Here is a 23,165-nt window from a genome sequence, read left to right as displayed (position 1 = left end):
CGCATCTGAGCCGGACTGTCGCCGGTCTTGTCCAGCTGCCCCATCCCATCCCAATAAACCGCCGCAGAGTGCGAGAACGGGAACGACGTCAGGCCCAAGTCGCCCAGAACAAAACGCCCAGCGCGCCGCATACCCAGCTCCGCAGTGCACTGCTCCTCCTCCTCCTCCTCCAGCGCAACCTTCAATAGCCCCCGTTGCGCCTCCGCTTTGATTGCAACCAAACGTCTAGACTCTCACACTCGCTTTCACGTACTCACCACCGCACCACCTCTGATGTCCTCTTGAGAACCGCACACCTGGCGAGCACGCTGAAGTCCGCGCTCGATCACCATGCAATACGTGCGATCAATCACCGGCTCCGTGTCCAGCACCTGGAATTCCATCAACCCTGCCACTCTCTCAGGCGCAATCGATGTCGTAGTGGTCGAACAGGAAGATGGGTCGCTGGCATGCAGTCCCTTTCACATTCGCTTTGGGAAGTTCTCTCTTCTGCGACCCTCGGAAAAGAAGGTTGAGTTCAAGGTCAATGGCAGCAAAGTCGATTTTCCCATGAAGTTGGGCGTTGGAGGCGAGGCCTTCTTCGTCTTTGAGACACATGAGGATGTTCCTGAGGCGTTGCAGACTTCTCCTCTGGTATCTCCTGCTGCGAGTCCAGAGCTGAAAGCGAGCCCTCCTCAGGCACCATCTTTGCAAGAACCGGACATGTTCGACTTGGAGAAGACTGCTCTGGGGATGCCGCAAGACGGACCCTCTCGAGGCAAAGGGCACAGCAGGAGCACGACAGAAGGCATTCCGATCCTGCAGCGCAGACCGAACAGCGACCTGGGGAATCTCACACCATTGTCGAGCACACCCAACGATCAGCAGCTGCGACCACGGCCCGTATCTGGTGACTTCTCCGCCTTCCATCCAACCCTCGATCGAACATCCTCGGACAGCGCCCTCACTGCAGCTCGAGCTGCCATTAACGAATCGCTCGAACGCTCCGAAGTCATTCTGTCTGCCGGTTCAGAACGAGCGCCCAGTCCGCAGGGCAGGACAGCAGATGGCACAGGCACTACCTCTCCCGAGTATGCGGAAGCGAAAGAGCGTGCGATGGTCTTGTCCAAGAAGCTATGGCAGTCGAACATCAGTAATCAGGTCACAGAGACGGGCGACTTGATGCTTGACATGAGCAGCTATGGCAGTGGAAATGCCGAGGCGTTGCAGGCCGAAGGCATTGCTCGACAACTACTCTCCGAAGAGCTGGACGGTCCTTACGATATTGGCTCGCTCATTGGTGCTGATGAAAAAGGTAACATCTGGATATACAGCAGCGAGGAGGCCAAAGATGCTGCGAACAAGCGTGCAGCTGCAGCAGGTATGGGAAGCTACAATCCGACTGCATACGCTTCGACAGATGCCATCTCAGATCCGGGCTATCACTCCGATGATGCTCGTAGCGTGGACTCGAAATCAGGATATGCAGATTCGCACATCAGGCGTGATTCGGACAGTGCAGTAGGGATGGGCTCGCAGCCTTCGTCGCCCACCGCTGGCGATCCGAATAAGAATTATGCCAAAACGCTCCGCCTAACGTCAGATCAACTCAAGGGCATGGATCTCAAACCTGGCGCGAACACCATGGCTTTCACTGTTAACCGTGCCACATGTCAAGCAACTCTTTGGTATTGGAGGCATGATGTGCCGATTGTGATATCTGACATCGACGGCACCATTACAAAGTCGGACGTGCTAGGCCATGTGCTCAATACTATCGGCCGTGATTGGACACACCAGGGTGTGGCCAAGCTATACACCGAAATCGCTGCCAACGGGTACAACTTTTTGTACTTGACAAGTAGGAGTGTTGGTCAAGCAGACACAACGAGGGCGTATCTAAAGGGTGTCGTCCAGGAAGGCTATAAGCTTCCTCCTGGCCCGGTCATCCTCAGTCCAGATCGCACGATTGCCGCTTTACGAAGGGAGGTGTATCTACGCAAGCCTGAAATATTCAAGATGGCGTGCTTGCGTGATATCATGTCGTTGTTTTCGGGTCATGGTGGGGCGCAAAATACGACTGAAAATGCCTTGGAAGCAGGTCTCAAGCCCATGAACGAGGCAGACATGCCTGGGGGTCTCGGAACTGGACGAGGCAAATCTGGGTCGCCATTTTATGCCGGATTTGGCAATCGACTGACAGATGCGCTGAGTTATCGTTCGGTCAACATTCCATCGACACGAATCTTCACGATCAATAGCAACTCTGAGGTCAGTTTGGACCTACTCTCGCTGAACCACTACAAAACTGCCTACAATAGCATGCGGGAGATTGTCGATCACTACTTCCCACCCGTGGGATTGCTTGTCAAAGGTGGAGGTGAGGAATTCACGGACTTCAACTATTGGCGCGAAAGGCCTCTAGACATACACGATTTCACGGATTCTGAGGATGAAGACGAGCCCATTAACAATGCGATGGCCAAGCTGCAGCCCGCCATTACGAGGGGAAGCCAAAGCGTGCTTAGTGAGGACGAGGCCGGAGACGACATGATGGACTCTTATCTGTCTGACCCGGATGGACGCCCAAGCCTTGATCAATCAATCGTCTCTGCACTTGACCGAGACGAGGAATATTACACGAATGATGAAATGACGCAATCCATGCTTGAAGAGGAGGAAGATGGTGACGATGAGGATGAATACGAAGACGATACAGACGATCAAGCAGATGAGGAAGAATATGAAGTGGAACATTCTCGAGATGGTGCCCAGTCACCTGTGACGCCACACATGAGTCCGAAGAGTGAGAATGTACGAACGCTACGAAAACTGAGCGACGAAGAGTTGCCGTTGCGCGGGAAAGACCGGATGGAGGATGTTGAGACAGGTCTCGGCATATCACAACTGAATACTGACACGGCAAAACATTCACCTCGGAAGCGATAGAGGAGCTTTGGTTTTGTGTGATCACGACATTTGAGGTGTTGGACATTTGCATTGGACAGGCGCATTTTGAGGAAAGGCAGTTGTTGATGAGTTGCTGCGTTCGAGCGGTCATTATTCTTTCGCAAAACGGGCGAGATGTATATCAGATGCAGTCATGACCCAGACGATGGCATGGCATTCAGAAGTATTGTGTTACTAACTTAGGACGAACACTTGTAGCTGATAAAGGTACGCGTCTGACGTGTCGCGTGTTTGTGATGCGTAATCAGTCAAGTGGTGCGATGTTCGAGGTCCATCTCTGAACACGTGCTTCTGGTCAATGAGAGCAGCAGATTTCCCTCACTCGAGCATTCACTGTCTGTGTTGAATTACGGGACCACCCTGACCACGTGATTCTTGGCAGAGAAGAGTTTTCTCAAAACTCCGGAAATACGTGTTATGTAGTCAATCAATCAACTAATTAGAATGGTTTAATCGTTCACCGCCTATATAGTGTTACTATATATAAGCGATAGTTATAAGCCCGGCTCGTAGAGAAATAGTTACTTCTACTTACGTACGACGATAACGATTTTACTATCTAATTAATTAATTTAGAATCTCTCTTAAAATAACTCCTTTATAAAGACTAGACGACACTCTTTCCGTATACTACCTCTACTATACTATTAACTGCTATAAACCCTATAGCTACGCTTAAAGGCTTAAGATACTTCCGAACTACTCTAGACTAGATACTATAGCTTAATTAGATACGTATTTACTTTAATAACTATAATATATAGAAGTACGCTAATCCTAATAGAGTTATTAATCTACTAAATAAGCCTAAGATTAATCCGGATATACTAAGAGCTATAGATAGCTCTAATTAATTTAGAATAATAGAGGTTTACTTTAAGGTATATAGTCTATAGAAGGCGGAATATATTATAGTATAACCGTATAGCCGCCGCTACGGTACTAGCCGTACTTAGCGGCTAGTACCTTAGCGGCCGGTACCTCCTTTAGATAGTAGTTAGTAGATATATAGAATAGATATATACTTTACCGCTTATAGCTTATTCGTTCTAGACGTAGTAAACTAGTAGTATCGGAGGTTCTTCCTTAAACTCGTTCGAAAGATATATTTAACTCCGACGAACGACTCTACCCGTATCCCGCCGATCTTAAGTACTACGATCTATACGTCTCGGACGTCTAATCGGAACGCGTCGCGTACTAAGACCGGACGAATACGAGAAAGAGATAGTATACTATACTAATATTAAGTACTATATAATTTAGTAACGCGTCCGCCTTCGTAGTACTTCTATTCGCCTCGTACGTAGCCTTCTACCTACTCGCGACGGCTCCGTAGTTCTATCTTAATTTATACGACGTCTAATTCGGTAGTCGTCGGATACGCTTAATAACGGCTCTTATAGCGTACTAGACTTCTCCTACTAAATACTACGTCTAGACCTGCCTACTCTAGCGAATTAGGACCTACCCGATATTAACGCTACGTCTCTTACTCTTACTTTTTTATTTAAAGCCTTCTTTAAGAAGGATAACCTTTTAATATATATTAGACGCTAAAAGCTAGCCTTAAAAAAGCTCGTAGACTTCTTAACGATATACTACTCTACCTCGAACGAATACGAACTAGCTATAGAGTTAGCTAAACGTAGTACCTCTCGTCTAGGATTTCTATAGGATTAGATAGTAAACTCCTCTTCTATTATAGCTATAGTAAAAGTCGTACTCTTAAATCTTCCGCTAGTCTAAGAGTTACTATAGTATCGCGAACTAGTCGCCGTCTCTAACGTATAATAAGAAGAAGGCTTAGTAGAGACTCTAGCTCTAGCTCTTAACGATATCTCTTAGATAGTTATCCGCTATCGACCTATCCGCTCGCTAAACGAGATTCGACGTAGTATAGTACGCGACCGTAGACGTATAAACTAAGCTAACTACGCCGTACGTACTAAATCCTTGCCGCGTTTACGTTCGCGTTCGCGTTTATAGCCTCTATAGCTAGACGCGTACGGCCCGCTATTTTAGTAGCCTAAGACTTTATAAGAATAGCTGTAAGAAACTCTATCTAATACGTCCGTTAAGCGCTCTCCTCCCGCTAACTCGCCTAAGTAGTAGCTATAATCCGAGCTCTCTAGCTTAGAACTACGAACTCTAGAGTACTTCCCGATCTCCCTACTATAGCCGTCTATCGAGACTCCCGTCCTCGCGGCCGTTAAATTACTAGTCGTTTACGTCTATATAATACCTTTACCGAGTCCGATACTAGTAACGGCGGAAATAGAGAACTAGTAAGAACTAGTTCGTAAACTAGTTCGTAAACTAGTTCGTAATAACCTATACTAATAATACTAGTAGAGACTACTCGGCAGTTTTAGTAGAAACGGACTCTATAGCGAGTACGTAGGACCGTATAGAAACGTATAGTATTATAGACGTAGGAACGACTATCTACTACTTATAAGAGCTATAGGTTATAGTTACTAACGCCGCAATTCTTTACTACTGCTTATTCTAGCCGCCCGTACTATAATAGTAGCTAAGTAGGTAGTAGATAGAGACTCGGTCCCTCTATACCTAGGACGTACTCCTCTACCGGAAGTTACGGAATAATAGTAGCTAGCCGGCAGTCGTATACTAGAGCCGCTAGCCGCTAGACGAGCTAATCCTCTAGCTACCGACTCTACCTAAGCTATTCTATAAGTCCCGAACCTTAACGACTTTCTAGCTAAGATAAGGAATACTATAGCGACCTACGCGACCTAGACTTAGACTCGGCTTAACTAGTTCGAGGCTCGCTTTATATACCTAGAACGCTAGCTCTAGCTATAGTAGGCGCTATAGCCGCGACTAGTATAGCCGCTATAGCGAGTTTTAGGATAAGACGCCTACGTAGTAGTAGACTTAACTAATAACGAACGTTAATAGGAAGCGCGTAATCTACGTCTAGAACGCGCTAGTTTGCTCTTACTCCGCTATAACGACGATAACTATAAGCGCTACTACGATAGTATATAGCTAAGACGTAGACGTAGTAATCCTTCTCTCTCTAATAATAGTAACGATAATAGAGGATCGTATAATCGCTACTATAGACGTAACGATCGCGGTAGGAATAACAACGGACGTAGTCGCCGCCGCTATAGCTACTATAACCCGTCCTCCTCTTCTAGTAACGACGGATCCTATACCTCTCGTAGCTCTCGAAACTACGATCCTTACTATAATAGTAACTAGCGCCCTAGCCGTTCTCTAGTCTACCGTAGCCGTTCGCGAGACGGACGATTTAAGCTCGACGAGATTAGGTACTTCTATCTAGACGCTACGACTATAGAGCTACCTAAAGAAGATATCGTAGACCGAGGTAGTAAGACCTTTTATAGGTTAGTTTACTTATTCCTAGACGCTACGAAGGACTATACGTACGTTAATAGCTCCTCTAGTACCTATTAGTAGCTAGTTAAGTGCCTACGAGGTACGGCGATATCCTAGTTCTACTTAGAACTAAACGAGGACGACCGTCGAAATATCCGAGGCAGCCGTAGAATCGATAGGTAGGAGACAGCCCTTCGGAATAAGTTCTAATTACCGGCCTCTAAGGCCTTAGCCCGCCTAGATTTAGAAGCCTTTATATAGAAAGACGTTCGTACGGACTACTTACCTATAGAGTTCGTCCTAAATATCGTCCGCCTATTAAGAGAGGCCTATATAACCGACCGTATAGTATAATTAAGTATAGCCTAGATACGCCTATACTCCGATCTTTACGTCTTTATACTCTTCTCGACGTCGGAGACTATAGTTAACGTATTCGTTACCTAAATTAAGAACTAAATATTTTCTTAGAAATAAATAGAACCCGGCCGTCCTAGCCGCCGCCTAGGTAAGTATAATACCGATAGAGCTAATATAGATAAACGCGGTCGGTATTAGGGACTAGCGTAAGAGTACGATCGTACCTATAGACGATACTCTACGTAGAACTAATCCGATAGCCGTCGCCCTATAGATACTTAGCTTCCTAGAAACCGACTATATCCTAACCTAGCCTCGTAGTAAAACGACTATATATAAGATCGCCTTCCGCGCCTCCGTAGAAATAGCGGCGGATCTAATAACGTCCGTATTAAATAAGAACTATATATTAAATAAGAACCTATCGACGAACGTTCTAGCCGTCCTTACTATAACTATAGTAAGCTAGGCTATTTCTTCTAGGAGTATACTAAACCTAGACGCGAGCGAGCGCGTTCTCGTAGCCGTAGAGGCCGTATATATATAGCGAACCTAGATAGCCGTCCTTCGTCCGTTAATAGTTACTATACCGAAGACCGATCCTATAGCCGTTCGGTATCTCCGGACGTTCTAGGTATATTTATAGGTATAATTAACTTTAAGGACGACTATAGTATAGTACTAAGGAACGTAGATTCCTATTTCTTCGCTATAGATATTATAGCCGCGATAGGTTCCTTCGCGCTAGCTTTCCTTTCTCGCGAATACTACTATTAGACGTATAAGTAATACTTTCTATTAGCGTCCGCCTTAAGGACGTACTAAACCTCGGTATATTTAATAGCGACCTAGTTTACCTCGGGGAATAAGGTCGGTCCGCTAGAGCGTATTATCGAATCGACTACTATTACGTAGCGTAGTATAAGTAACGTCCTAATACGATCCTTTTAGTACCTCCGGCTCGCTTTAAGAGTACGCTAGGACGGCCCTAATTACTAGATAGTCCTTAATACCGGCGTAGGCGGTACTCTTATAGACGAGGACTTCTTATATAACTACTACTCGGACGTATAACTCTATCCGCTACCTCGGCCGTATCGGATTAAAGATATCGTAGGTACGTAGGAATACGACCGATTCGCTACTATCGATATATAGATTCCGGCCTTAGTTAAGGGAGAATATATTCTCGCTTACGTTCGCTATACTACCTACGTCGTCTATAACTTACTAGTTAAGATACTCGTAGGAATAGATATTATCGCTACGGAGGATATTATAATAGATATTAGCCGTAAAGTTACTACTTTAGAGTAGTATAAAAACGCTAAGGTCCTATTATTAGTTACGAGGAAGGCTAAGACGCTATTCCGTACTATATTAGAGACAGTAGAGTCTTTCGTATTACTACTATATTCTAAGTCCTAGGTCCCGATTACTATATATAACCTACTACCGAACGACTATAATTTTAACTTCGTTCCTAAGCCGAACTATCTTACTAGACTCTAGCGTTCTCTACGTATTTTAAACGCGGTCTTAAACAGCTATACGGAGTACGTCTTAGTCGCTAATTATAGTACTACGGAGGTAATTCTTCTACTATAAACGCGTCTCGGAGTAGTTTATAGAATAGTACTAGAGAGCGCTTTCCTAGTTACTCTAGTTAGCCGCGTCGAAGATTTAGCCGAGCTTCTAGATTTTCTAAGGCCGAGTCGCGTTTAACTCGTAAGTCTACCCTACCGAAGGTAGCGGTCTCTCTAGATATACCGCTAAACTCTATAGAGTATAAATTAGAGAATAGGTATACGGCGTATAGGGACGAGACTCGCTAAAAGGCGTATACGACGTTAGTTAAGAAGTAGAAACGCCTCTAGGTTAATAAAGGTACTATAGTTAAAGTCTCTAAAGCCGATTACCTACCTATTCCGCTCCTTAGTAGTAGTAAGGTCTACCGCTTACTTACGACTATTTATCCTCTTTCTAGACTCGACCGCGAAGTAGTTAATAAAGCCTTTAACGCCTTATACGAATACAGTAAAATAGAGTTTATAATAAGGCCGACTCCCTTCGGTTTTCCTATCTTTATTATTTAGAAGATAGTCCTACTCGATAGTAAACTAGTATAGAAAGGTAGGGCCGTAGTCGATATCTATAGTTTAAATAAGATAGTAGTTAAGAACTCTTATCTCTTACTACGATAAGGCGAGATCGTAGACGCTCTCCGTAGCGTAGAATATATTACTATAATCGATACGATATCGTTCTTCTACTAATAGGCCGTAGCTAAAGACGACCGCTATAAATTTATAGTTAATAGCTACTACGGATAAGAATAGATAAATGTCGCAATTATAGAGTACGCCGGTAGCGTCTAATACGTCTAGTAGTAACTTAACTATATTCTTAAGCCGTTTCGAGACTTCTACTATATATATATCGATAATATTATTATCTTCTCGCGGACGTTTAACGACTACCTTATATACCTTAACTACCTATTCGGCCTCCTTAATTCCTTCGATATTAGTATTATACTCTAGAAAACCTTTCTTAGGTATCTATCCGCGGCTCTTCTAGGTTAGAGAGTTAGTAGCCTTAGTTATACTATCTATAAAGAAAAGGTTCGTACTATCCTCGACCTTCTATTTCTATAGACGCTTAAGAAGTTAGAATTTTATATTAGTATTATAGGCTAGTAACGGTACTATATCCTATACTTTTTATAAATTATAGCTCTATTCGAGGAAAGGAAGAAGTACTTACTACGATAGAGACCTAATCGAGGCAATCTCTATAAGCGATTCGTAGTACGAACTAGAGCGTAGGACGACGCCGAAAACCTTAACTAGTAGCGTCGCTATTTCGATATTCTAGCTAAGATCTACCGAACGGCGTCCTTCCTCTATTATACCGACTCCTATCGTCCTCTCTATATCGATCTTAATTCTAGCTACGATAGCTTTGCCGTAGTTACGTATATAGTAGAAGGCGACTCTACCTCTACCGATAGTAGTAAGGCAGTTCGTTTCCTAGCTACTAAAGTCTAGCTAGTTATATACTTAAGTAAGGCTCTATTAGACGTAGAATCGCGATATCTAGCGATAGAACTAGAAGTCGCTAGCCTTATCTAGACTATAAGGAAACTACGCTACGTCTTATAGGCCTTATAGAAACCCGTCTTTATATTTATAGATTATACTACTACTTTAGGAATTATAGTATCCGAGTCGATAACTAGTACTACGTCTCTAGACCGTATAAACCTTCGCCTTATACGAGCTAGCTAGTACTTATCGTAGTTCTATAGTATAGTTGCAATCTACCGGTCTAGCCGTCTATATAGTATTCCGGACGTACTTAGTCGCTTAATCGACGACCGGAGACGTACGAATATAGATACTCTCGATTCTTTTATATATAACGATTCCGACTAAGCTCGCGATATAGTCGATAACTCTATATACCTTTACCTATACGAGTATAAGGACGTATAGTATTTCTATACTATAATAATCGATAAGAATACTAGTTATATATATACGTCCGTAGAGACGATAGCGTTTTACTCTATCTTAGTCGGGTTATCGGAGGAGTTTAAGCGCGACTTAATCTATAGATACTAGAACGACCTAGCTTAGGTATAGCGGCTAGAGCAACTATAAGCCGCGGAGTAGTAGCGTATCCGGGACCTTAAAGGCGAGGACGAAAACGATAGCGAATAAGAAGCGGTACTCTTAGAGTTATAGTTCTTCTTACGCGACGGCCTAATATATTTTAAGGATAATACTAATAGTCGCGAACGCCTTTATATTCCTAGTTCCTTAATAAAGGAGATATTTAGAATAGCCTATAACGACTACTACTATTCCGGATTTTACTATATATACGTCCGCGTCTTTACCTCCTTCTATATCTATAGGCTAGCTAAGGAACTCCGTCTTTATATTAAGTACTACTCGGACTATATCTTAAACTAGACTTACTACTACCGGCTATATAGAGAGCTAAATCCTATCTACGCCGTCGTAGTACTAGACTATATAGTTATAGCTAACTAGGTCTTTAGCCTTCTACTAGTAGATAGCTTTAATAGCTTCCTTACCGAGACCTATAAATTCTCGAAAAGAGTTATCCTTACGAAGGTAAAAGAAGACTAGTCCGTAGCCGAATATAGTACTACCTAGCTATATAGCTATATCGTCTATAAGAGATCCCTACTAGTAGTAATAATTAGCGACCGTAATCGGAGATAGCTATCTAACTTTATAAAGTCTGCCTTTTAAAAACTAGGTACTAGGTTTCTAGCTACGACTACCTATTACTCTTAGATAGATAGTTAAAGTAAGAGGACGAACTAGACTATAGAAATCGTATTACGATATTTTATTACGTCCTTCCCGGTAGCTAATTAGATAGAGGCTCTCCCGTATATTTAAGCCGAGCTTAATAATTCCCGTAATACCTCTTCCGGCGAAATCCCGAACGTAATTATTTAGGGTTTTAAGAATAACTTAGACGCGCTCCTACTTTTAGCTAAATTACCTACGGCCGACTATATCGCTATTTGCTAGGAGGTATAGAACTAAGCTACCGACTTCCTAGTATAGGTAGTAGTAGTAATAAAAGACTAGTACGACGTAGTATACTACTCTATCCGATTCGTACTAGGATAGTAAGTCCTTCTTCGTTTATATAGAGAGTACGAGATTCTAGGATAGCGTAACTATAAGTACTATTACTAGCGAGCTAGCTCTTTCCTAGTAGATCGTACTATAGGACGACTCGTATATAGACTCGTCCTCCCTCTAGTAATAAAGATCTATCTAGTCGTTTCGGTAGCCTAGTTAGAGCCGTACCTATAAGGTAATAACTCTTACGACTACGATCTGCTAGAACTAGGCCCGGTATAGATAGCTAACTACGACGACGATAACGCGCTCTCCTTTAAGATCGAGAGGCTTCTTAATCGTAGGACGTCCCGCGGCCGGCTATAGTACTTAGTAAAATAGAAAGACTATAACTATAGCTATAATATCTAGTACGATATCGACGACCTCCGCGATACTATAGATTTAATAGCGAATTACGACCGAGACTATTCTTTGCCTCGCTAGTAGGAACTACGACGTAGTAACCGTTAGCGCCGCTATACTATATTACCTTCGTATTTACTATTACTACGACCTCTACGTCTCGACTCGAGAGCGGATAGGGATACTACGCGCTAGACGCGTACCGAGCGCAGACTACGCCGGTAACGTCGCGCTTTACTTTCGCGTTTGCGTCCGTATTTATACTAGCGTGTTTTATAGTTAATAGTAACTAGCTACTAGAAATTTCTATTATACGATAGTAGTAAACTTAGCCGCTAGTATCTCTACTATATCTTCTACTAGATACGTCTAATACCTATTAGTAAGGCTATATCCTTAACTCCGATAGCGTACCTACGTCTACCTATACGTTAAGCGATACTACTGCTATACGACCGCCTCTACTACGTAATAAATACTATAACTATCTCGTCCGCTATATAGCTAGTAATATAGCTTCTTCGGTAACGAACGACGACTAGCTCGACCGGCTCGGCCTACTACGCGAAAAGATATATAAGAAGTTTAATAAGAGCTAGACTATTCTAGTTAATATTCGCGACCTTAAGCGAACGGCTCTAATCGCTAAGCTACTCGAAATATAGACGCCGGTCTTCGATAATAGAATTACCTCTACGTCCGCGACGTTACTAAAGAATATAATACTCTCTAATATAGCTAAGCCGACTATAGAGTAGAAAAAGGAAGATATCTACTACCCGTTTGCTCTCTCGACTCTAGTACTAAACCTATTCCTTTATACTATCCCGACCTCGGACGACTTTCGTAGCGAATATATTAAATAAATAGGCCGCGAGAAGGGCGACTATATAACGGAGATAGAAGGCGCTCCTACTATTATAGCCGCGATAGTCGCTAAGGATTTTATCCTCTCTTTCTTCTAGCGAAACTCCGTTAAATTCCTTACTAAGTTCGACGCTCTCCTACTACTAGACGTAGCGAATACCCCGGTCCCGATAGTACTAATATAAGGTAAGCGCCGTATCGTCCTAGTTACTACGTAGTAGAAGCGCGACGTAATAACGTACGGCCTAATTATAGTAATTATATCTATCTAGACCTCTCTTCTAACCGATACGGATCTTTAGTTTCTCTTTAAGGACGGCTATCCTCTAATAGTCGGCGCGACTTAGACGCTACTAATCGATATAACTACCGACGCCTAGCTATTACTCCCTATCTAGTCTATAGTTATAGATTTCCTCGACTATAGAGCTAACGCTATATTCGTAACGAGAGTATACGCCCGTTTATATAACTACTATCTACTAATTAGCCTTTCTACTATATAGGAGATTTAACTACTAGTCGAGACCTACTATACCTATACCGCCGTCTTCTACTATAATCCGTAGCTCGTACTATAGTTCTTATCCCGGATAAAACTAGGAGTATAATAGACGCCTTACCTCCTATACGATATACTAATCCGCGGCTTTAATTTTATACTCGGAACCGTCCGTCGCCTACTAGCCGTTATCCTATATTATCCTAGCTAGAGCTAGGATCGTATTTCCCTACCGGTAGTATATAAATAGATCGCGGTAGTCGCTCTAAACGAGGCGGACGATACTCTCGCAGGCAAGCTACTCTAGTTAAAACGCGGCTATCTACTAGGCTACTATAAGGTCTATATTAAGCCTACCGATATAAGGGCCTTTTAGGTCGCTACTAAGACCGCCTACTATAAGATCTATATCGTAGAGAGAATAAGATAGGATATCGTCGGCTAATACGATATTATTAAGCTAGCTATCCTATCTATACTTATACCGCTTCTATTTAACCTATACTACCGCTTCTACTCTACGCGGACGGCAATTTCTCTAACGTTCGAAATAGGTAGGAAATATAGTCGTAATAGACTACTCGACTAGGACGTCGGCGTTACTAGCGAATAGGGCGACGATAAGCTCGGGAAGATATAAACCGAATAGATAGCTATAGAACCTAGATAAGAATCCCTACCGGTCGGTAGTAGTAGTTAGCTAGAGACGCTACCTACCGAGAGCGGACGAAATGTCCGAGAAGGAGCGTCTATACTCTACGCGTCCTCCTTTAAGCTCTAAGCTTAACTAAACGCCTTAGCCTAGTTCGACGCCTATATCTCCTCTAGCTTATTCGGTATAGATAAGGATACGCGTACTAATCGAGACCTATTATAGTATACGGCTTATATACTTATAGATCTCGTAAGAGCCGGGCGGGCTAGCTACTCCGCCGGCGATATTAACTATAACTAGGCGGCCGTCTATATAGCCGATATCCTTAACGCTCTCTATAGAGAAGCCTTAGGTAATATAGCTTATATCTTTATCCTAGCCTTACTTAAGGGAGACTACGACTATCTATACCTCTTAATACTAGGACGCTTCCTCTAATTCGCAGAACGAGATACCGTTTATTACGATACTACCGATAAGAACTAGTTTCTTATATAGAATTAGGCCGCCTAGAAGCGCTACTTCTAGTAGGCTAAGGTAGCTAAGAAACCTAACTAGGACGTACTAACTACCTACTCGGCTACGGAGGAGGACGCGTTCGTCGACCTCGTTCGACTCTAGTACGAGAATTTTGTCCGCGGATCTTCTAACTACTAGGTAGAGGTAAATAGCGTAGTCTTTTATACGCTACGCCTAATCTAGACTACGATAAATACTAACGCGGGTAGTATCTATAAGCTAATAAGACTTAACTACTACGTATAGTAATACGGCTAGGACGTAGGAAAATTTCGTAGAATAGGTTTTCGCTACTATAGCGCGCCTACCGACGTCTAGCCTATTATAAATAGTATTATCCGATCTATTACTATATAGCTCCTACCGGTCCGTAATAGGGACGAACTAGAAGGCCTATAGCCTTTACTCTTATATAACCGCTTCTATAATAGTAGTAATAAGGTCTACCTCGTCGATAATAGCCGCTACTATTATATCGAATTCGCGAGCTATAGCTCTAACTCTACCGACTATACTATCGTTAAGGACTTAGACGACTAACTCGTATATATAGTTCCTCCCGATCCTATAGGCCTATTTATATCTAGAAGGGATATATACGGGCTAGATATAGAAGACTAGAACGTCCTACCTAAGGTCGAGTATAATAAGGATAGTATCGTATATAGTAACGTTAGTAGTTAGAACGAGTCTAACGAAGAGAGTAGTACTAGCGTCTCTACCTACGTACTATATCTAGCTCTATAGCCGGCCGCCGTAGTACTTACTAGCGACGACGTAGTCTTCGATACGTATTAGTATAATACTATAGAGTACCCCGACCTCGACTACTAGAAGGCCTTCGACTAGGAGTACCCGAACGCGCCGGTTAATATCCTTAAGATCTTACCGTTCGACGCTTAGAGTCTTATATATATAGATACGCTACTACCGGCCGGTTTCCGACTAGAAGACGTCTATCTCGGACGATTATACGAGCTAAAGGACGCCGGCTATATCTTATTCGATACTCTCTATAAGCTCTATCTAGTAGTCTTCGATTTAAAGGGCAGTATCCTAGATATATATAAGCCTTATAGCCGTCTATATATTATCTAGGAAGGTAATAGCGGTAATAGTAAGCGCTATAGTCTAGAATACGGACGCTATATCCTCTACGGCGAGGTAGCTTATAAGAAGGCGCGCTATACGAAGGGCGATAAATACTACCTTCTCGATAGTACGAACTATACGTAGTACGACGCTAACTATACGAGTAATTAGATCGATCCTTCCGACTATATCGCAAACGAGAATAATATCTACTAGCCGGTAGAGATTAATATCGTATCTATCCCGATCTCGATACTAGAAGTACTCTATAAGAAAGAGTAGACGCCGGCTCTAGTATACTTTCTTAAGACGGTCGCTCTACTATAAGCTACGTTCTACTCTTATAACTCTCCGAAGAAGAGTCGGAAGCCGCCCTATATAGTCGATAAGTTAAAATTTAAGTATACTACGTCCTTATATCTAGACTACCTCTTCCTTTCCTCGCGTTCTATCCGCGGCCGCTACTAGGCTCTTACTTAGGTATAGAAGGATAACCTAGCGCTCTACTTATACCTATCCTTACGCCTAATAGATAATACTACTAATAATAACTCTAATAGCGCTATTAACTCTCTACTAGCCGCTATTAACTCCCTACCGGCCTTAGAGATTAGAGAAGATTCGGAGGACGAGCTCTAACTCCCTATAGTAGCCCTAGCTAAGCCTCTTTGCTATAAGAAGAAGTCCGATAATCTTTAATAGGCTACCTCTAAGACCTAGCTAAAGAAGAGTAAGCCTACCGCGACTAAGACGCTAAAGAGCTAGAGGACTACTAGAAAGTCGGTACTCTTAGCTTTCTTGCCTAAGCTTAACTCCTCGGCTACTAAATCCTCTTTAGCTAAGTCTACGATAAAGACTAGCCTAACTCTAGCTAAGTCTACGATAAAGACTAGCCTAACTCTAGCTAAGTCTACGATAAAGACCGGCCTAACGGATAGTTCTATAGGAACGCCTATCGAGAAGACTAAGCGCTACTCGAGCCGTTTAGTAGAGGCTTAGGAAGAGACCGCTATACCTACTCCTACCCGATCCGCGAAAAAACGTAAGGCTATCGAAGCCTTAAAGTAGGCCGTCGCTAAAAAGAAGCGCCGGTTAGCCTAGAGATATTAAGATATTAAGATAGCTAAGGGACGTAAAGAGGGCTCGCGCTTAGAGACCGAGACGTACTCTCGCGTATTTAGTACTAAGGCGTACGCTATATCGAGGACGATACTTTTTTAAAATAGAGAGAGAGGTAATTATTATAGTATAACTATATAGCCGCCGCTACGGTACTAGCCGTACTTAGCGGCCGGTACCTTAGCGGCTAGTACCTCCTTTAGATAGTAGTTAGTAGATATATAGAATAGATATACACTTTACCGCTTATAGCTTATTCGTCCTAGACGTAGTAGAATACGATAAGTTCGTTAAGTAGAAAGAAAAGGCGATTACCTACCTTATAACTACGGTTAATAAGGTATAGCAATACTACCTAGTTAGTTAATACGGCGAGATAATAACTTTACGTAATATTATAAAGAGGCTTAAGGAAGCTATCGTACTAAGCGGTAATTAAGTTTAGCGTTAATTAAGATAGTAACTTAACCTTCTTCTAAGTATAAAGAGTACTAAGGATTACGAACTCTAGTATACTATATAGTTAACTCTAGAACGTAATATATAGGATAAGAATTATAACCTATCAATAATACTACTACTACGATTTACCGAAGCTATATCTAAAGCGAACTCTCTATACGGAACCGTCCTATACGTAATACGCTAAGTTTAGCCGAATACTACCCTTAAGGTACTAGTTAATATATACCGTTAATATAACCGCGATTATCTTATATAGTTAGATAAGAGCTCGTTCGCTACGTTCGTAGAAGAATAGGATAAGCTATAAGCTAGTACTAATATAACGCTAGAGGGTATATAGCCTAAGAACTCTAAGCCGCGTAATCTACTAAGCTATATAAAGGTTACTAGTATTAAAGAATTAGAAGCCTATAAGATACGAGGTACCTATACCGTAGTAAACTACTAGCTAAGAGATAAGGTAAAGGATAACGATAAGACTAACCTATAGAAACGGAAACTTAAGTTCTTTACTAAATACTTAAGGATATACTCTAAGTACTATAAGGTATAGGTAGAGAGATTTAAAGACCCTCTAGTAATTTAGGCTATAATAGAGGTATATAATAAGGCTATAGAAGGAAGTGCTATACTACTAATAAATATTAGCTATACGCAGTTTAGACTAGCTATAAACGTAGCTAAAGTATTAGTTAATAACCTACTAATATATAACTCTAGTAGCAACTACTATATTATTAATTATCCGTTAAGATTTGGTTTTAAGGCAACTAATATACTATAGAGCTACGATATAGTAGCAATAGGTAATAGATATAACTAGGTTATCGCTATTAGTAGTATTAACTTTATAGTTAAGGTACCGTATAGACTAGTTACCTTTACGCTTAATAATATTACCTATATACCTAACTTCTATACTAATATTATAGGTAGAGCATTAATATATTAGAAAGGCATATTCTTGCGTAAAGAAGATAATACTCTACGATAGAATAGTTACTTTATTTATTATTTAGTACGGCTATAACGATTAATACCGTTCTTTAATATAAACGACAAAGGTAATAGCTATCTAGTACTATTAGTTTAGCTAATATAGGATAGATAACTAGCGTAGTACCCCTTCTAATAACTACGTACTATTAACTTAAATAGCCGTACGCTAATACTAATACGAACTCTTACTCTAAAACGACTATACGAAGTGTTCGGTTACGTAGGTAGGGAGCGTATTAAGGAACTAGCAAACAAAGTAATCGGAATTAAGCTAGTGCGTAACGAATCCGTAGATAATAATACCGTTCTACGAACCTACGACTACGATATATACGCTCGTACTAAAGGTAAGCGTATTATATCTAGAAGGCTACGGAACTATATAGTATTAATTAAGACACCTTATAGATATATTACTATAGACGTAATTGAGCTAGATATAGCGTATAATAGCTATAAGTACCTAATTTACGCTTATAATATCTATACTAGCCTTAACTTTATATAGACTTTACTATTAAAGGCTAAATACGTATTATTTAGTACTTATTAAGAACTAGCAACCTTTATTCGCAAGCTTAGACGAGAGGTTATTATATTTAGTACTAATAACGATTTAGGTATTAGCCTTAAATTCTAATCTTACCTCCGCTATTTATAGATAATATAGTAACTAACCGTACTATATACTCTAGAGTAGGATCTAGTAGAACGACCTAGAGGAGTTATTATTATAGTAGTACGTTCACTTATACTATATATAGAGTTTCTATATAACCTATAGCCGGAGGCAGTATATATAGTATACTTCTTAATTAACCGTATACTACGCTTAAGGAATCGTAATTAGCAAATACGCTTACCTTTTAAGATAGCAACTAACTATAAACCTAAGGTAGTATACGTTTATTAGTTTAGAAGCCGAGTATACTCTCTAATCTATAGTACTACTACTATAACTAGAACCTATAAATAAGTATTACTAGTACGCTAGAAGATGCTATTAAGAACGTATATTAGCTACCTCTATAGATACGAAGGATATAGTATCTATCGCGTATAGATACTCTTAAAGAGCTTAGTAATCCGTACTCGTAATATTATATTTAATAAATACTAGTTCTATAATAGCTATAATATTAATCTCGGCGTTAATTTAATAGATAATAAGATAGCCGCCGATATTAGAGTAAACGATAGCTATATATATATACTAGCTTCTAATTATTAGTTCGATAACCTTCTATATATATATAGTATACCGATTAATACTATACGATTTACTACTAAAGGGGTAAATCTATAACTAGGTAATAGAAGGCTGCTAGAGGTTAAATAATATCTACCTCTAGAATTAGTACTAGCTAACTTCCTACTACTATAAGTTCGGCTAATACCTTAGAACGATTAAACGCCTTATTAATTAAGTCTATAAACCTACGATAACTAGTTATCTAAGGATAATGCTAGTTAACTAAGTGCTAAATAGCCTACTAAATATAAATAGCCTACTAAATAGCTAACGACTACTCGGAAGCGACTACGCACTTATAGTATTAGAGATAAACTGCCTACTAAACTATAACGAGCCTAGTTTAATACTAATACTTCGTAGTAGAGATAGGAGTTTCTAGTAGAACCTAATTTAGTTCCTCTACTATTAGAAGAGGCGATTAGGCGCGTTATAGTTAATTCTATACTTAATAACTCTAAGCTAATTTATACGGATAACTAACTACGATAGTAAGAACTATAGCCGGTAGCACCCTAGGTAATACTTAACGAAGTGCTATTAATTAAGGTGTTACGTAAACAACTTGCTAATTTACCGCTACTAATTAAGGATTCTTAATAGTTTAATAGAGAGCCTTATTATATACGAAACGAAGAGACTAGCAAGCGTATTCGAACTAGATTTACTATAAAGTTCGATAGCTCTAATTAGGCTATAGCTACTATATCGTTTAATGCTATAGTTTATATAATATTATACTATATATTAGTAATACGACCCTTAATAAGCTACTATAATAAATAATTAGTATTAGTAGTCGCTCTATTAATTGCTAACCTTCTACTAGAGCTACGTAGCTAGAAGGCTATAAAGAAGTATAAGTTTATAAAGGAATTTATAGAAGCTAGATTTATTAAGTTTAATAAGGCCCTAAAGATAAATACCTTTAATTAGGTTAATACTATAACGGTAGACAAAATAATTAAACTCTTACCTCTTACCTAGGTATTTAAATATAAGGGTAATTTAAACGGACGATTAGTAAAGTTTAAAGCGAGAGTTTATATACGAGGTAACCTATAGAGTACTATAATAGATACCTACGTAGCTACGCTAGCAGTACGAACCTTCCGTACTATAATAGCTATTATAGCTAAGTTTAGGCTTAAAGCTAAACAACTTAATACTATTAATGCCTTCTTAAATACTAAGCTACCTTATACTATATACCTTAAGCTACCTAATAGTTTTAAGAACCCTAGAAAGGTACTTAGACTTATTTAAGCGCTTTACGGACTATAAGAGTTACTAAAGCTATAGTATAATTACTTTATAACTATATTAGAAGAACTTAGATTAAGACTAGTTAAGAACGTTAACTGCCTATATATTAACTACGATAAAATACTCTAGATCTTCTTCTATATAGACGATATTATAATTATATATTACTTAAATAACGCCTTAGTAGCTGCTAAATTCAAGCGGCAACTAAGTACTAAATACGAGCTAAATAACCTTAGTATTCTAAAATAGTTTATAGGGATTAAAGTAATACTAGATAATAATAAGGTTACCCTCTTATAACGAGCCTATATTAAAACTATTACTAAGAGATTCTTAGTAGAATAGGAAGGGAAGAAGAGACTAGTATTACTACTACTATATAATTTCGAGGCTATTCTAAATAAAGAGGTAGAAGTAATATCGGTAATAATAGTAGGATATTAAAGCCGGGTTAGTTTACTTAATTAGGCAGCTATATAGATACGGCTAGATATTGCTAAGGTAGTATTAGTACTATTAAGGTTTCTTACTAACCCCTCTATTTACTATATAAAGGTAGCTAATTACTATATTAGCTTCCTTCTATATACGAAAGACTACTATCTTATATATTTAGCTATAGCTAATAATACGGATATTATAGTATATAGCTACTCGAGCTATTAGCTAGACTATAAGTTCTTTAGAGCTACTAATACCTTATTTAGCAACGATAAGCTATTACGGCAATTATTAGAAGGATAGTTATTTATACTATTCGGTAGACTAATTAACTAGAAGGTAGTAAGATAATCTACCGTTACTAAGTTAAGTATAGAAGCTAAGTTACTAGTAGTATTATATACTAGATTAGAATTAATATAGTAGAAGAGGTTCTTTATCGATATTAGCTTTAACTTTAATTAAAGGATACTAACTCTTCTATATAATAACTAGCAAACTATCTATATTATTAAGGTATAATCCGGACGACTAGATACTAAGCTTAGGTATATTAATATCTACTAATACTAGTTACGTTAAGAATATACTACTAGTTACCTCTATATAGAATAGATTAAAACTAAATCGATACCTATAGATAGCCTTACTAAACTACTTAGCTCTTAAAAGTATACTATCTTTATATAGTAATTAAGGTTAATACCGGATTCGAATATAATACTAGTATCTTAGAGCCTCTACCGTAGCGATTCTAAGTATACTAAGAACTAATCCGCTATTACTAATAATAAGTTAGAGGTATTTCCTGCGCTCTAATTAGCTCGGATTCGGTTCCGCTTAATTCCGGCGACGATATTACCTTCTATAGCTACCTACTAGGCAGCTATAATAGTTAATTTAATAGAGCATATATATACTATTTAGAATTAACTATTAGTATTTAATTATATACTATATATATACGTAATTTAGAGCAAGTTATAGCCTCTCTAGCTTATAAAGAGTCTATATAGCTTAGGCTACTATATAAGTATATAGCGATTACTAAAGGATTAACTAATTAAACTTACTAGAAGAGTATAAAAACTACTAAAACTAGCTTCGGCTATTATAAAATAACTATAACCGAACTACGAATCGAACCGACGACCTACCGATACCGAACCGAACGACCTACCGAACCGAACGACCTACCGAACCGAACGACCTACTAAACTAACTTAAGACGTATAATATAACAAACTGCCGAAAATTTAAGTACTACGTTATTACTAAACTTCTTTTATTACTCTAGAGGCTTATACTTCTTCTATTCGCTCTAGAGGTAGTAAACTATCGGTAGAGATAATAGTATTTAAGACCTCTAGCTACGAATAAAGAGTATTACTCGAGTTACTCTAATAACGCTAGACTAGTATACTCCGTAGTCCCTACGCTAAGAGTTTTAGTACCGTTATATTTAAGTTTACTTAAGTATAACGGTATACTTTTAGCGTTTTTATTATAGTTTTAATTAGTAGAATAAGAGTTATAATATTATTTCTTTTATTAAAGTAAAGGAATTTACTACGTAAAGTTAGAAGTTCCTTTATACCTAAGGCAGCAACTATTGATTCTATAGTAATCAATGTTTACTAAAGGGGTGTGTTGAATTACGGGACCACCCTGACCACGTGATTCTTGGCAGAGAAGAGTTTTCTCAAAACTCCGGAAATACGTGTTATGTAGTCAATCAATCAACTAATCAGAATGGTTTAATCGTTCACCGCCTATGCAGTGTCACTGCATATAAGCGACAGTCTGTCCCGATCAGCATGTGATGTTGTCTCGTGTATGTGAAAGAGGGCGAGTGGTGAAAGGTCAGCCTTGCACACGCTGATCCCTGCGCCTCGAGGCGTTCACCGTTAACCGTCCGTGCGCGGCTGCATCATCAAAGCGTGTTTAGTCGCGATTGCAACTGCATCGCCTTCACCTTCACCACTCCGACTACTTGACCTGCCACGTCTCGCCGCAGAATACGCTGCACGACCCATGATTCGGCCCTGTACTCCGGACAAACGCGGTCGCCTGCCGCCGCTGGAATTGCCACCTCTGTTGGCCACGAGGGGCCGCCTGTTCTGCGCCCCGGTGCCGGTGCGCAGCAAGTGATCACTGTGTAACACACGCTAGCTGGTTTGCACCGTTGCGTAAAGAACCGATAACGCACGTCGGAGCGCGCCAAGAGCGCAAAAGTGCTGTGCCTCTGGCCTTCCGCGGCGCCACAAA

The 23,165-nt window shown here is 40.2% G+C and overlaps 1 protein-coding gene across 1 annotated transcript; it reads left to right on the top strand.

The window, feature by feature from the left end:
• Positions 1–330: 330 nt before the first annotated feature.
• On the top strand, positions 331–2,928 carry RHO25_008930 (uncharacterized protein; the record flags this gene model as incomplete). The annotated part of the gene is made up of 1 exon (XM_023604733.2): positions 331–2,928. One exon carries the CDS (start codon positions 331–333, stop codon positions 2,926–2,928), a length of 2,598 nt encoding a protein of 865 aa, XP_023460348.1.
• Between the last annotated feature and the right edge of the window lie 20,237 nt (positions 2,929–23,165).

This window comes from Cercospora beticola, chromosome 5, assembly GCF_033473495.1.
Source record: "Cercospora beticola chromosome 5, complete sequence".
In the NCBI taxonomy this organism is placed as follows: domain Eukaryota; kingdom Fungi; phylum Ascomycota; class Dothideomycetes; order Mycosphaerellales; family Mycosphaerellaceae; genus Cercospora; species Cercospora beticola.
This window is presented reverse-complemented; position numbering and strand designations above follow the sequence as displayed.